A 17,096-nucleotide genomic window follows, 5' to 3' on the forward strand; every position below is an offset into this window, starting at 1 on the left:
CTTGTTGTCTTGGATTCTCCAGCATCTGCAGTTCCTACTATCACTGTCCCTTCCCTGTTGCTGGACGTAGTGGTGGATGCAGGTACAGTTACAACATTTAAGACTTTTGGCTAAGAACATGAATAGGAAATGTTTGGAGGGATATGGGACAAATGCAGGCAAGTGGGATTTGTTTAAATTGGGAACATGGTCAGTGTGTGGACTATTTGGACCGAAGGATCTGTTTCCATGCTGTATGACTCTATGACTATGACCCTACCTCCAGCAAATGAACTTCAGCGGTTCAAGAAGGCAGCTCACCACCACTACCTCAAGGGTTGCTCGGCATGGTGCTTAGCCAGTCATGGGTAGGAGAGTGGGACTGAGACTTCTTTCTTAACAGAGTTTTTGTGAGAGTGAGGGTGAGAGTGCTTTACTATTTCCTAACAAGAAACTTTTTTGTCTATTACACCAATTTTCCAGCAGATTATTTTGTACCCATGTGTCACTTTCTTTCTAATTTTGCAGTAGATTGTAAATTCTAGCAATCTTCAACCTGTTCACACAAGTTTGTTCTGAAACAGTGTAAAAGACAGTGGGAATAATTAATATTTGTTGGGATACTGTTCAAATCAGTTTTGTGCAATTCATATCTCCTTTTGATGTTTTTCAATTATTTCTGCATTCCATTTTGTTTTTTCAACCAGGTTTGCCCAATTTGTTCCTCCATGCCATGGGGTGACCCGAACTTCAAAAGTGCAAACTTGATACAACATTTGAAAATTCGTCATAGGTTTTCATACGATACTTTTGTGGTATGTACTTTCATTTTCAGGAAACTCTAGAGTAAACAAAATTCCATACAAGAACTTCAGTCTGCTCCCCCACTGACTTGTCCTTTCAAATGAGTTTCTTTGAAAGCTATTTGAACAGCATTAATACCACTAATAACATTAGAGGAAGCCTCACACTGGAGAGTCTGTAAATTCAAGCCAAAAGCTTGTAGGAAAATGGAAGAATGTGTATATCTTTGCTTACCAGTATGTGCTGTTGAGAAACCTAATGCTGTTCTTGAGAAATCCAAGCCACCAAATGGGCCACATGTCTATCAACAATGTTTCACCCAATCTCTGAGGTAATAATGTGGGTTTTCCTGACATTCGACCTTTTCAACCAAACTGGATTTATTGAGTCAGTGGAGGATCATTAGTTTAATTCCCATTCTATAAACCTGAGCACCTCATCTAGGTTGATGCTTTTTTCAGTTAGTGAATGCTGCACTGACAGAGCTAGCGTTTTTGAGATAAGGTGTTAAATTGGGGCTTCCCAGCTTGAGGTATGGAGTCATGTGCTCAGCCAGATTCATGCTGCAGAGAAGCTAGTGAAATGGGTAGGTTTTTAAAACATTCTTGAAGTATAAACGTGCTGATCTTCCTCCTACCCCAACCCCAGATCATCTTGGCCCCAGCTGCTCATGTATTCCTGGCCTAACTCTCATTGAGAGCTTGTGGCTACTCTGAAGCCTTGAAGTGAGGTCATGCTGGGAGAATATTTGGGAAGTGTTCCATTTAAACCAAGGTTTAACCTCCGAGACAGATGTAAAAGACTATTTGACGAAGATAAGGTGCTTTCTTGTTTTCTGACCGTAACTTAAACCTTTGCCAGTATCACTGACACTGTGAAAATTATGCTGTATTTCATACACTACAATTCACTTATTGTGAAGCACATTGGGAGGTCTTGAGTTCTTGGAAAGGACTATATTAAGTTTTATTTACTAATTTTCTTAATTAGGACTTCTCTCAGTTGTCAGCCTGCTTGTTTGACATCCAATACTGAATACACTGAACTTTCCATCAACTAAATATGAAGAAAATCAAAGTCATTATTGTTGGCCTTGACCACAAATTACAATCCCTAACCTTAAACTCTATTCCCTCTCCTAGATAACTGTCTGATGTTGAACCAGACTCTTTTCGATTTTGGTGTACCTGACCTTGAACTCCCAACCACAACTGCTCGATTGCCAAGATTACCGATTTACACCTCTAAACTTGCCTCATTCCTCCCCTGCCTTCTTTCATCTGCTTCCATATTTTAGTGCATTGTGAACTGCCCTTAGCAAACTTCAGAATCAGTCAAAAGCCTGCTGCCTGTGTCCCAAAATGCACCAAACCTAATTCTCCATTATCTGCTCACTGACCTACATGGGCTCTTGGATAAACAATGCTGCTTGGTTTGTCCTTGTTTTCTGATCCCTCCTTGGTCAAGCTCAAATCTCTCCCAGATTCTGTGCACTCTTCCAGTTTCTGCTGCTATATCTTACGATCTTAATCAGGTATTCTAGATGTTAATCACTTTACCAGAGGTAGCTGGAATTACAGACTCAAAGCTGTGAAATATCCTCCCTAAACCCCTCTCTACTCCTGTACCTTGAAGAAGCTACTTAAAGCCTCATTCTTTTAATCAAGGGTTGGTCATCTGCCTGTTATCTCCTAATGTAGCTTGATATTAAATATTGATCAGTGTTTCTGTTCAGTATGCTAATGGTGATACATAGAACTCAGTTTGAATCTATTTGGTTGGTTTCAAAGCCAACATTGTTCTCAGGAAGCTGGATCTGGTTTACATGAATATAGAGCAAATTTCTAAAGCTAAAGCACAACTTTTACATCTACAGTATCAATTATCAAGTTGCTTTTTAAATAATATATAAATTTACACTATTTTTCAGGATTACAGTGTTGACGAGGATGAAATGGTACAGGAAGCCATTGAACTTTCTCTGCAGGACAGAAACATGAACTCGTAGACTAATTACCTATTCCTGCTTTTCTCTCAGACAGCACTTAATTCTATGATTACTGTTGTGTAGCAGTTCACAAACTATCCTGTGCTCTTTTTTGATTCTTTAGGTAAAACACTTGAAATGGCAATAACAGTTCAACTCTTTGTATCATAAGTCTACCATTTATCATCAGTGTGGTACTCTAGGATAAAATTGGGTTAGGTAACTCTAAGATATACTAAACATCAGATTGAGGATACATTTTATAACGCAGGATCTCTTCAGTCTGAGGATCATTATAGCACTTTAATCATGTTTAAAAATAGATATTTGCATTTTGAATAAATTCTAGCTACCGCCTTGTTATGTGATTTGTTTCTTGTTAGTTGTTTCAAGCTTTTTGAAAAATTAATAAATCATTAATTAGATTACGGATAAATTGTGATTTTTCTCATACTTTTTCATTGTTAACCAGAGATCAACAACTTTACTTCTCGAGATCTGTTTGAAATGTTCTCAGACTACGTTTGTTATTTGGGGTTTTTTTTTCATTCCTTGACACGTTACATAACATCACTTGATAAATAACAATACCTTCTGTATTCCTATTAACGTGGTACTTGGACATGTACAGAATCAGAATTGAAATAACTCATATCCTGAATTATCAACTTTCCATTCAACTTAGAGTCACAACACACAGGGAGAGCGTTGATTTCCTAGACACTACAGTATTTAAATTGGTGAAAGACAACAGATGTAAATTAACAAATGTTTTGTTCAAACTAACTGATGTAGTTCTATACACTGACTAATGAGGTCATAGCTAACACATATTCTTTCCAATAGGATCCACTGAATTATGTCATTCCCCACCCCTCAACAAAGTAGAATTGCTCTTGTACAGCCTTAAACTAGAGATTCCACATTAATTTGCAAGGAATTCATTACCTTGGTGATTTAAAGTTTTCTCGTATCATAGCTAATTGAGTATTCCTTTTGTTAATGGGTGTTTACCGTTATTGCCTTGTACAGGCTTCCTCTTTCCCCCACCTTGCAACCTCCCTTCCCATTCCCACTCTTCATGCAGTAGCCTATTCCTCCTTGTCACTACAACTCTCATAACCTCTTCTTTATTTTCCCCCTCCATGTCCTTTTGAACCCATCTTTCCCCCTGCTCAGCTCACCTATAACCACCACCATCTCCTCTTCCCCTCCAGTCCTACCTCCACACTCCTCTTGCAGTCAACTTCCCCCCCTGTCTCCCGCACACACCATACTCTTCATCTCTTGCCTCTTCCTCCCAAAGCCTGCCCTCTCCTGGGTGACAGTGCCCCAGAAGATGGAACTGCCAGATTGAGCAAAAAGGAACACTACTCTTATGCCAACCTCCTTCTCAGTTTCCATCTCCCACCAACCCAACTCCACCCCCTTCCATGCTGTTCCTCACCAGATCTGGAGTTGGGGGAATATCCATGTCTATCCAGGATCCCAGCCCTGAGGAAAAGGTACTGGTAATCTGTTAGTGCCAACTCTGAGTTTCCTTACTGCTCATTGCTTATCCAATCATAGACAAGCCAAGGAGCAAAATTCACTGATGATTGCTGCCCTTGATCTTCCAAGTGGTAAAAGTCATGGTTTTGGAAGATGCTGTTAAAGGAACCTGGGCTGTTCAGCATTTTGTAGCTGATGCACAATGCTACTTACTGCACTGGTGGGAAGTGGATAAATGTTTTAAGGTAGCTGATGGGGTGCTAATCAAGTACTGCTTCCTGGATGTGATTGAGGTTGTGTGTTGGAGCTGCACTAATCCAGGCAACTGTAGAGTAATCTGCATTCCTGATTTGCGTTTTTTGCATGATGGACAGAAATTGAGGAATCTGCATTTTTCAAGCTCTAGCTGAAGAAATTCTTCCTCCTGTCAGTTCTAAAGGGTCATCCCTTCTATCTGAGTCTGTGCCCTCAAGTTCTACACTTTGACTAGTGGAAACATCTTTTCCACGTCCCCTCTATGCAGGCCTCTCAGTATTTTGTAACTTTTGGTATCATCTCTGTTATCCTTCTAAACTCCATCGAGTACAGATCCAGAGTCCTCAATTTCTCTTCCTATGGCAAGCCCTTCATCCCTGGCATCTTTCTTGTAAACCTCCTCTGAACCCCCTCCAATGCCAGCATACCTTCCTTGGATACTGGGCCCAAAACTGCTCTATTCTAAATGCAGTCTGACCAGACTCTTGTATAACCTCAGCACACATCTCTGCCCGTAAATTCTAGCCCTCTTGAAATGAATACTAACATTGTATTAGCTTTCCTAACTACCAATGGAACCTGCATGTTAACATTAAGAGAGTCCTGAACTAGGACTCCTACATCCTTTTGTCCTTCAGATTTTTGAAGCCTTTCCCCATTTAGAAAATAGTCTATGCCTGTATTCTTCCAACCAACTGCATAACCTCCCATTTTCCCATATTGTATTTCACTTACCACTTCTTTGTCCATTCTCCTAGCCTGATCAAGTCCTTCTCCGCTTCCTCAACACTATCTGTCCCCGCCACCTTTCTTTGTGTCATTTTCAAACTTGGCAACAAGGCTCCTAGTTCTTTTGTTCAGATCATTAATTTTTAACATGAATACTTGTCACCCCAACATGGACACCCAACGTGGAACTCCAATAGTCATTGTCTGCCATCCTGAAAACAACACCTGTTATACCTACTCTGTCTTCTGTCAGTCAGCTAGTCCACTATCTATGCCAGTACTTGCTCCTGATACCATGGGCTCTTATTTAGTAGCCTCCTGTGTGGCATCTTGTCAAAGGCCTTCTGGAAATGCAAATATGTCGTGTCCACTGGCTGTTGTTTGTCTAACTTGCTCGTTACATCCTCAAAGAATTAACAGATTTGTCAAGCATTACCTCTCCTTGACGAAGCCACGCTGACTCAGTCCTATTTTACCATGCTCTTCCAAGTATGGTACTTTGCAATCTCATCCTTAATAATGAGCTCTAAAATCTTAGCAATGACTGAGGTCAGGCTAACTGGCCTATAGTTTCCCATCTTATGCCTTCATCACTTCTTAAACAGGGGTGTTACATTAGCCATTTTCCAGTCTCACGAGTGATTCCTGAAAGATCACCACCAATACCTTTACAATCTCCTCAGCTATCTCCTTCAGAACCCTGGGGTGTAGTCCATCTAGTCCACCAGACCTTTCAGCTTGCCTAGCACGTTCTCCTTAGTGATGGTCACTGCTCTCACCTCTGCCCCCTGACTCTCTTGAAGTTCTGGTATACTGCTGGTGTCTTCCAATGTGAAAACTGATGCAAAGTACCTATTTCCTCTATCATTTATTTGGTCCTCATTTTTCAACAGTCCAATGTCCATCTTGCCTCTCTCTCTTTTAGATACCTAAAAACAAACTTTTGGAATCTTTTATATTGCTAGCTGGCTTACTCTCATATTTCATCTTCACCCCCTTATTGTTTTATTTCACTTATCCTCTGCTGGTTTTTCAGGCTTCCCAATCCTCTGGCTTCCCAGTAATTTTCACATTGTATGCTTTTTCTTTTGCTTTTATGCTGTCCCTGACTTTCCTTGTCAGCCATTGTCGCCTTGTCCTCCTCTTAATATGTTTCTTCTTCCTTGGGTTGAATTTCTGCTGTGCCTCCCAAACCACCCTCAAACTCCTCTCGTTGCGGCTACACAGCCTTCCCTGCTAGGGTCCCCTTCCAATCAGCTCTGGCCAGCTTCTCCCTCTCAAACTGCAGGGTGAATTCTATCATATTATTGTCACTGTCCCCTAGACCTTCCTTCACCTGCGGCTCCCTAATCAAGGGTGCCTCTTAACACATCACCAAATTCAGAACTGCCTGTTCTCTAGCACAAGCTGGTCCAAATATCCATCTTGTAGACATTCTATGAATTCCTTTACTTGTGATCTCCTACCAACTACTGTAATAGTGCCTTTCTTGCATGCCTTTTCTATCTCCTGATTTATTTTCTTCTCCACAACCTGAATACTGCTCGGAAACCTGTACATGGCTCCTATCATAGTCTTTATCCCTTTGCAGTTCCCCAACTCTACCCACACAAATTCTATGCCTTTGACTCTATACCACTTCATGCTATCGATTTAATTTCATTTCTTACTAGCAAGACAACCCTTGCCCCTCTACCCATTTCCTTGTCCTTTTGATAGAATGTGTATCCTTGAATATTTAGTTCCCAGCCCAAATTCACTTGCAGCCATGTCTCTATGATATCCACAACATCATACCTGCCAATTTCAATCTGCGCTACAAGCTTATTTACCTTGTTTCATATAATGCATACATTTAAGTACAACATCCTCAGTCTTGCATTGACTGCCACACCACCTGCCACCCCTTTTCATTGTTGTTCCCTCATCTGATGTGCCTGAAGTTAGATTCCTGACCCTAAGGTAGTAGTGTGAATTCAAGGACAGGAAATATTCTTACTGCAGTTCTGGTACCACTTTGATACTTTTCTACTGCATAGAAGCTTCTGAGGTGCAGGCAAGGAAGCTCAGGGATTCAATGAGGAAGTGTCAACGTGAACCAACAAAGTATAGTGCCAAAACAGGACCAACAGGAAACTCTACTGTGGTACTCTCATTTACTTGAACGGATAGCCTCCATTGGAAAAGGAATTTGAAAGCCTTGTTCTCTCACTCCACTAGAGATAACACGGTGTAGAGCTGGATGAACACAGCAGGCCGAGCAGGAAAGCTGACGTTTCGGGTCGAGACCCTTCTTCAGAAATGGGGGAGGGGAAGGGGATTCTGAAATAAATAGGGAGAGAGGGGGAGGCGGATAGAAGATGGATAAAGGAGCAGATAGGTGGAGAGGAGACAGACAGGTCAAAGAGGCGGGGTTGGAGCCAGTAAAGGTGAATGTAGGTGGGGATTTAGGGAGGGGATAGGTCGGTCCAGGGAGGACGGACAGGTCAAGGAGGTGGGATGAGGTTAGTGGGTAGGAGATGGGGGTGGGGCTTGAGGTGGGAGGAATGGTTAGGGAGGTGGGGACTAGCTGGGCTGGTTTTGGCATGCGGTCGGGGGAGGGGAGATTTTGAAGCTTGTGAAGTCCACATTGATACCCTTGGGCTGCAGGGTTCCCAAGCGAAATATGAGATGCTGTTCCTGCAGCTTTCGGGTGGTGTCATTGTGGCAATGCAGGAGGCCCAGGATGGACATGTCGTCCAAGGAGTGGGAGGGGGAGTTGAAATGGTTCGCGACTGGGAGGTGTAGTTGTTTGTTGCGAACTTGAACGTAGGTGTTCCGCAAAGTGGTCCCCAAGCCTCCGCTTGGTGTCCCCGATGTAGAGGAGGCCACAACGGGAACAGTAGATACAGTATACCACATTAGCAGATGTGCAGGTGAACATCTGTTTGATGTGGAAGGTCGTCTTAGGGCCTGGGATTGGGGTGAGGGGGGAGGTGTAGGGTCAGGTGTAGCACTTGCTTCGGTTGCAGGGAAAAGTGTCGGGGGTGGTGGGGCTGGAGGGGAGTGTGGAGCGGACAAGGGAGTCACGGAGAGAGTGGTCCCTCCGGAAAGCAGATAAGGGTGTGGAGGGAAAAATGTCTTTGGTGGTGGGGTCAGATTGCAGATGGCGGAAATGTCGGAGGATGATGCGTTGGATTCAGAGGTTGGTGGGGTGGTACGTGAGGACAAGGGGGATTCTGTTTTGGTTGTTATTGCGGGTAGGGGGTGTGAGGAATGAGTTGTGGGAGACATGGTTGAGGGCATTTTCGACCACTGTGGAGGGGAAGTTGCGGTCCTTGAAAAAAGAGGACATCTGGGATGTCCGGGAGTGGAATGCCTCATCTCGGGAGCAGATGCGGCGGCGGCGAAGGAATTGGGAATAGGGGATGGCCTTTTTGCAGGAAGGTGGGTGAGAGGAAGTGTATTCTAGGTAGTTGTAGGAGTCGGTAGGTTTGAAATGGATATCGGATTCCAGGTGGATGCCAGAGATGGAGACAGAGAGGTCCAGGAAGGAGAGAGAGGTATCAGAGATGGTCCAGGTGAACTTAAGGTTGGGGTGGAAGGTGTTAGTGAAGTGGATGAACTGTTCGAGCTCCTCGTGGGAGCACGAGGCGGCGCAGATACAGTCATCAATGTAACGGAAGAAGAGGTGGGGGATAGGGCCAGTGTAGCTTTGGAAGAGCGATTGTTCCATGTATCCTACAAAGAGGCAGGCATAGCTTGGGCCCATGCGGGTACCCATGGCCACCCCCTTTGTAGGAAGTGGGAGGAATTGAAAGAGAAGTTGTTGAGGGTGAGGACGAGTTCGGCTAAGCAGATGAGGGTGTCAGTAGAGGGGGACTGGTCGGGCCTACGGGACAAGAAGAAGCGGAGGGCCTTTAGGCCATCTGCATGGAGAATGCAGGTGTATAGGGACTGGATGTCCATGGTAAAGATGAGGTGTTGCGGACTGGGGAATTGGAAGTTCTGGAGGAGGTGGAGAGCGTGGGTGGTGTCACGGACGTAGGTAGGGAGTTTCTGGACCAAAGGGGAGAAAATGGAGTCAAGATAGGTGGAGATAAGTTCAGTGGGGCAGGAGCAGGCGGAGGCAATGGGTCGACCAGGGCAGTGAGGTTTGTGGATTTTGGGAAGGAGATAGAAGCGGGCGGTGTGGGGTTGGGGAATGATGAGGTTAGAAGCTGTGGGTGGGTCAGGTTTGTGGATTTTGGGAAGCAGATAGAAGCGGGCGGTGCGGGGTTGTGTCAGGTTTGTGGATTTTGGGAAGGAGATATGTCAGGTTTGTGGATCCTACTATCTCTGTCCGACCTATCCCCTCCCTAACTCCCCACCTACACTCACCTTCACTGGCTTCAACCCCGCCTCTTTGACCTGTCTGTCTCCTCTTCACCTATCTTCTCCTTTATCCATCTTCTATCCACCTCCCCCTCTCTCCCTATTTATTTCAGAATCCCCTTCCCCTCCCCCATTTCTGAAGAAGGGTCTTGACCCGAAACATCAGCTTTCCTGCTCCTCTGATGCTGCTTGACCTGCTGTGTTCATCCAGCTCTACACCGTGTTATCTCCGATTCTCCAGCATCGGCAGTTCCTACTATCTCTCTCACTCCACTGTTGCTTTTTGAAAGCTTAGGTCATCTCGCATTTGCAGTGGATTTTCTCTTTTTTTAATTCATTCGTGGGACGTTGCTGGCTGGGCCAATGTATATTGCCTGTCTGTAATTGCTGTTGAGAAGGTGGTGGTGAGCTGCCTTCTTGAACCTCTGAAGATCATGCTGTAGGTAGACCCACAATGTTGTTGGGGAGGAAATTCCAGGCTTTGACCCAGCATTAGTGAAGGAACGACAATATATTTTCAAGACAGGAGGGTGAATGACTTGGAGGAGAACTTGCAGGTGGCAGTGTTCCCATGGATCTGCTGCCCTTGTCACAGAGTCACACAGCACAGAAATAGACCCTTTGTTTCAACCAGTTCATTGCCGATTATAATCCCAAACCAAACTAGTGACAATTGCCTGCACTTGGCCAGTATCTCTCCAAACATTTCTTATTCTTACTTATCCAAATGTCTTTTAAAAATTGAGACTGTAGCTGTATCTCTCACTTCCTCTGGAAATTCATTCCACACACGAACCACTCTGCATAACAAAATAATTGTCTTTCCAGATGGATGTGATCATGGACTTGGAGATACTGCTTAAGCATCTTTGCTGAAAGCAAAAGTCTAACTAGAGAAAGGATACGTCCACTCAAGCACAAAGGTGGGAATTTATGCATAGCACTAGAGGAAATGGCGAGGTCCTTAATGAGTATTTCACATTGTACTCACCAAGGCAAAGCGAATAATGATAAGATTATGGAGGGGTATGTTTGATATTTTGGGGCATGTCAATATTAAGAAGGAGCAGGTGTTGGGTGTCTTGAAAAACATTTTTGGGTAATTGTCAAAATTTTAACTACTTCTGAGGCACAAATTTTCAGTACTGCAGCTGGGATTTTGTTAAAGCCTTAGTTTTGGCAGCTCCATGTCTTCAGCTATGTATTGAGTTGCTACTGTTGTTTTAACATTAATGCAGAAGCCAAGATAAAAGAAGTATTCGATAAAGAACAGAAAAGTGTTAAGGTATGAGATCATTTTGTGAAGATTGTAACATTTGCAGATGACCATTTTCTGTGATCAGCACAGCAAACAATATACATATACCAATGGATAGAATAAGTAACGGGATGAAAGCTTATGGCATGAAAATATATCCAACAGGTTAAATTATGTAATATAATTTACTGTTTATGTATAATTTTGTTTCCTTGACTTTTTGGGAATCTAACAGATACAGTTATCCAACTTGGGAAGTAGCTTCTCTTGATGTTTCATTTCTACTGGTAACACCACAAAGCAATGCCTGTATTTTCTTGCGATTTTTTTTAAAACACATTTTGTTTTTAACTCCAGATTTTCCTACAAACATAGTTTAATGAATCTGTCAAAGCTCAGAGAATCAGGTACTTTGTAACAAATAGTGGAAAACTCTTTGTTACAATGATTGGTAGTTAACTTTCCAAAAGCATTACTACCAAAAATAAAGAATATTTTGTAATTATGCCTGTGCTTCTTTACCTCTTTCTATACTTGTTTTGTCACATTATATTTGCTATTTTTCTCTCAGTGTGAAGTCATCAGTGGGTCAATACAAACAGAGAATGGTTTGAGATAGGCGAAGAATAAGCCTGGATAACAGAAACAGATGCTGATAAAAACATGAGATGCTTGCTTAGCAGACTATACGATTCACACAGAAATGGTGGCCTATAATGCTGAAAGGGCTATGGGAGACTGGTTGGATCAGGCTGTTGAAGAGAAAGTGACCTCTCACTATAATGATGTACTGAGGCACCAATGGAAGAAAAACTGGCACGAAAGCCCAATAGTAACATAGAACAGTACAGCACAGGATCAGGCCCTTCAGCCCACCATGTCTAGGCTGACCATGATGCCATTCCAAACTATTCCCATCTTCCTGCCTGTGGTCCATATCCCCCCCACTCCCATTCATGTGTCTGTCTAAATGCCTTTTAAACATTGCTATCATATTTGCTTCTAAGACCTTCCCTGGTAGCGCGTTCCAAGCACAAACTACCCTCTGTATAAAATAAAAACTTTCCTGCGTATCTCCTTTAAACTTCTATCTCATCTTAAACCTATGCACCCTAGTGTTTGACATTTATACCCTGAGAAAAAGACTCCAACTATCCAACCTATCCATACCTTTCATAATTTTATATACTGTCAGGATACCCTGAAGCCTTCAATGCTCTAGTGGAAACAATCCAAGTTTGTTCAACCTCTCCTTATCGCTACTACACTCCAATCCAGACAACATCCGGGTAAATCTCTTTTACACCCTCTCCAAAGCCTCCACATCCTTCCTATAGTATGGTGGCCAGAACTGCACACAATACTCTAACTGTTGCCTAACTAAACTCTTATACAACTGTGCAACATGACTTGCCAACTTTCATATTCAATGCCCTGACCAATGAAGGCAAGCATGCCATATGCCTTCCTTACCATCTTAAGCACTTGTTTTGCCACCTTCAGAAACCTCTAGACTTGGACCCCAAGATCCCTCTGTATATCAATGCTCCTAAGGGTCCTACCATTTAGTGTACGGTTTCCTCTTGCAAACTTGTCCAAATTAAACATCATCTTCCATTTCTCTGCCCAATTTTCCAACTGGTCTATATCCTGCTGTGTCCTTTGAAAACCTTCCTCACTATCCACAACTCCACCATTTTTTGTGTCATCTACAAACTTACTAATCAGATCAAAGACATTTTCATTCAAATCTCTCACACACACACTCAGACACATATATTTATATGTATAAAATATATATGTATATATAAAATACAAACAACAGAGGTCCGAGGAACATCACTGGTCACAGAACTCCAATCAGAAAAACACTCCTCCACAATTACCCTTTGTCTTCTATGACCAAGCCAATTTTGTATCCAACTTGCCAACTCACCATGGATCAACCGTGAGTTAATCCTCTGGACCGGGCAACCATGAGAGACCTTGTCAACAACTTCAGTAAAGTCCATATAGACAATATCCACTGCCCTACCCTGAACTATTATCTTTGGCACTTCCTCATTGTGTGAACCCTCCAAGATGCCCTCATTTTAACATAGCTGTGACATTCTCCTTAATCAGTAAAACAACTCCTCCATCTCTCTTACACCCTTCTCTATCATGCCTGAAATATTTAAACCCTGGGATGTTGAGCTGCCAGTTGTGCCCTTCTCTCAACCAAGTTTCTGTAATGGCTACAATGTCGTAGTCCTATGTACTAATTCAGTCTCTAAGCTCATCAGCCTTACCTATTACACTCCTTGCATTAAAATAAATATACTTCAGACCACCAGCCCACTGTGTTCACATAACCTGGCCCTGCCTGTCCTTCCTATTAGACTCCTGACTCCTCAAAGCCTGTCCACCATCTACAAGGCACAAGTCAGGAGTGTGATGGAATACTCCCCACTTGCCTGGATAAGTGCAGCTTCAACAACACTCAAGAAGCTTGACACCATCCAGGGCAAAGCAGCCCATTTGATTGGCACTACATCCACAAATTCACTCTCTCCACCACCGACGCTCAGTAGCAGCAGTATGTACTATCTACAAGATGTACTGCAGAAATTCACCAAAGATCCTCAGACAGCACCTTCCAAACCCATGACCACTTCCATCTAGAAGGACAAGGGCAGCAGATATATGGGAACACCACCACCTCCAAGTTTCCTCCAAGTCACTCACCATCCTGACTTGGAAATATATCGCTGTTCCTTCACAGTCGCTAGGTCAAAATCCTAGAATTCCCTCCCTAATAGCATTGTGGGTCAACCCACAGCAGGAGGAATGTGGCAGTTCAAGAAGGCAGCTCACCACCACCTTCTGAAGGGCAACTAGTAATGGGCAGGAAATGCTGGCCAGGCAGTGACACCCACATCCCACAAAAATGAATAGACTTACTTATCTTAACGTCAACCTTCTACTTGATCACTCTACATGCTGACCTACTGCTTTTGATTCTTATCGCCGTCACATTAGTTTAAACTTTTCTGAGTGGCACTAGAAAATCTCTCTGCAAGGATATTGGTCCTTAGTGTACAGGTCCCATCTGCCCTGGAAGAGATCCCAATGATCCAATTCAGTGACCATTCAACTGTATTACTTTCCTATTTCTGGCCTCATTAGCATCTAGCACAGGGAGTAAATGGAAAATTGGGCAATTAAATGGAAGATGATGTTTATTTTGGACACGTGTGAAGTAATGCATCTTGGGGGATCATATGCAAGAGGAAACAATACACTAAATGGTAGGACCCTTAGGAGCATTGATATACAGAGAGATTAAAACCTATAAATCCTGCTTTTCAACCTCCTACCTAACTCCCTGAATTAACTTTGCAGGACCTTATTTCTCTTTTTGTCTATGTCATTGGTACCAATAAGGGCCACAAACTCTGGCTGCTCACCATCCCCTTTCAGAACATGCTACCCACGCTCAGAGACATCCTTGACCCTGGCACCAGGGAGGCAACATACCATCCTGGACTCTTGCTATTGTCAGTCAAGTTTCAAGCGGAGGGTGTTCTATGCAAGAAAAATACTTTCAATGGCATTCATGTATAGTAATAGAACCTTTAGTAATAAACACATGAGTAAAGAGCATGAATGAGTCATTCAAACTTTTGAGTCTGCCCTGCAATTTAATGCTGGTTTGATTGTGGCCTCAAATCTATTCAACTGTCTGATAATCCTTGACTTTCTCATCAATCAAAAAACTATTTAGCAGCCTTGAATATATTCAATTACCCTAGCCTTCACTGTTACCTGAGTAACAGAATTTTAAAGACAAACATCCGTCTGAGATGGGAAAAAAAGTCTTATTTCAGTCTTAAATTTAAAATCCCTCATTTTTAAACTATGCCCTCTAGTTCTAGACTCCCCCACAAGAGGGAAACATCTTTACAGCAACTACCCTACCAAGTGTCCTCAGGATCTTCTGTTTCAATAAGATCACCTCTTATTCTTCTCAAAGCGGTTGAGCGAAGATTCCTTAAGTTGCTTCAAATGTAATCATATCCTTTTTTGTTAAGTAAAAGACCAAAACTCTTCACAATATTCCAGATGCAATCTTACTAAAGCCCTGAGCAGCTGCAACAATACTTGCCTTCTTTTATATTCAATTCCCCTTGCAAAGAAGATCAATAATCCATTTGCCTTCTTAGCTGCTTGCTATCCCTGCATAACCTTTTATGATTCATGTACTAGGACATTCAGACCCCTCTGTCCCATTGGGTTTTATAATTTTTCTTCATCTAAATAATGTGCTGCATTTGTATTTCTCCTGCTAAAGTGGACAGGTTCACATTTTCCTACATTGTACTCTGCCAAATTTCTGCCCAATGAATTAACTTGTCTATATACCTTTTACAGACTCCCCTTGACAACTTACATTCCTAGGGTTTTTTTTAAAAATAACTTTTAATGGAATTCTTCTGATAAAAACATTACTTACAAGGGTACCATTTTCTTTTAGCTGTAAAATCAAAATGGTGACTCAAACACGGTTAACAAAATTATTTGAGCAATTGATATCAATGAACTTTCATTACTTGCCAGTTTGTGATTAATGGTTTTTAAAAATGAACCATTTTTGTAGTTGTTTTGGTACATACTCTTTTTTATTTCACTCATGGGATATGGGAACTGTTGGCTGGGCCAGCAGTTATTTCCCATCCCTAGCTGCCTTGAGAAGGTGGTGATGAAATGCTTATTTGTACTTAGTTGTTCGAATTGAGTTTTTTTATATGTTTTATGTTATATTAAGAATCTTTTTTTGTACATGGAGTTTTGACAATTGCTTGACATAAAATCAGTTCTGATCTGTTATCGATCACCACTCTTTCCTTATCTGTTTATACTTTTTGATATGATGCTCTGATGTGATGTCTAACACTGCAGAGATCACAATTTTCAGATGTTTTTGAAAGGAGTGGTGTGAAGGACATGTTAAAGATAAAACTTTTAACTAAATAATATGAAGGACAGTATGTTACAAAAATATGCCTTATCCTATAATTTGTAATGCTCTTGTGAATTCATAACTGCCAGTTCAGAATTATTTGAATAGGAAGCTTTCACTTGTACAGAATCTTTGTGCAATTTCATAAATAATTTTAATGAGAAACAGAACAGAATATGACAGCCAGTATTGTGCTGCAAATTCATTCAATCACCTTATTTAAGGAGTTCTAATTGTCTAAATTACCATTCTGGAGAAATTACTTTTTTTTTCACTTACACATCAATAACAAACTGCATTTACATATAGAAAATACCCCAAGGTGCATCACTGAGGAAAAGGCTATTCTGTGCAGTAATGGAAAGGTTGGGAGTGATGACTGCTCGGAGTTGAGATACACAATTCCACAAGTCCTCCCTCCACTTGTGATGTCAAATTGCAAGCTGGTGCACACAGGGATTGTCTGCAACACCCTCCTCCACCCCACACTCTCAGACTTTACAAAGACCCACAAAGCTGAATCCCATTGCAAATTCCGATGCCATATTGATTATGCCCCAAATCCAAAGTAAATTGTCACTCATTTTCAAGGCCATGTTTTAAAAATTATATGTTTGCCTAAAACGCACTAGCGGGAGCATTGGAGCTGGAATTGAAATGTAGACATTTGTGATCTTAATTTAGCTCCTAAGAAGCATGATGTATGCTGGTTTCAATACAATGAGCCCTGCTTATAATGGAAAGCTGGTTTTAATCTCAGAATATGGCTTGAAGAAGAAAATATACAATTGCATACACCAAGGAAGTTTGTGTCGTTAAAGAACATAGATCCAGAGTAAACAAATTCATACTTTGACACGTGAGAATGGAAAAAGTCTCTTGATGGTTTAAAATTGTCAGGGAAAATAAAAAAAAACGGACTGAATCAATGGCATTGAGTTGAGAGAGGTAAGAACACGGAAGGCCCAGAAATAGTTATCCTTTCACTGGATAAGTTTAGAAAACTATTAACTGTCCACTTTAGCAAGAGAAATACAAATGCAGCACATTATTTAGATGAAGAAAAATTATATTGCAGGGGATTTATGTTTACTGTCGAGATTATTACAAGCAGGTTCGCAAATTATTCCGAATGCACATTATTCCCAATCCAGTTGTACGTATCAAAGGAAACTCACAATACTAAAAATTAGCAGTAGGTGTCACCCTTGGCAGTATCTGAAAACCAATAAATTATT

General features: G+C 41.9%; 1 protein-coding gene across 1 annotated transcript in view; it reads left to right on the forward strand.

Moving 5' to 3' along the window:
• The window catches only part of rnf114 (ring finger protein 114), a 17,931-nt gene extending 14,733 nt beyond the window's left edge, over positions 1–3,198 (forward strand). Inside the window, exons 5-6 of the mRNA XM_020516700.2 lie at positions 687–794; positions 2,714–3,198. Coding sequence (XP_020372289.1) covers positions 687–794; positions 2,714–2,791 — 186 coding nt within the window. The 3' untranslated portion in view covers positions 2,792–3,198. The remainder of the gene's footprint in view (positions 1–686; positions 795–2,713) is intronic.
• The last annotated feature ends 13,898 nt before the right edge of the window (positions 3,199–17,096 follow it).

The sequence above is a fragment of the Rhincodon typus genome, chromosome 19 (genome assembly GCF_021869965.1).
Source record: "Rhincodon typus isolate 14 chromosome 19, sRhiTyp1.1, whole genome shotgun sequence".
In the NCBI taxonomy this organism is placed as follows: domain Eukaryota; kingdom Metazoa; phylum Chordata; class Chondrichthyes; order Orectolobiformes; family Rhincodontidae; genus Rhincodon; species Rhincodon typus.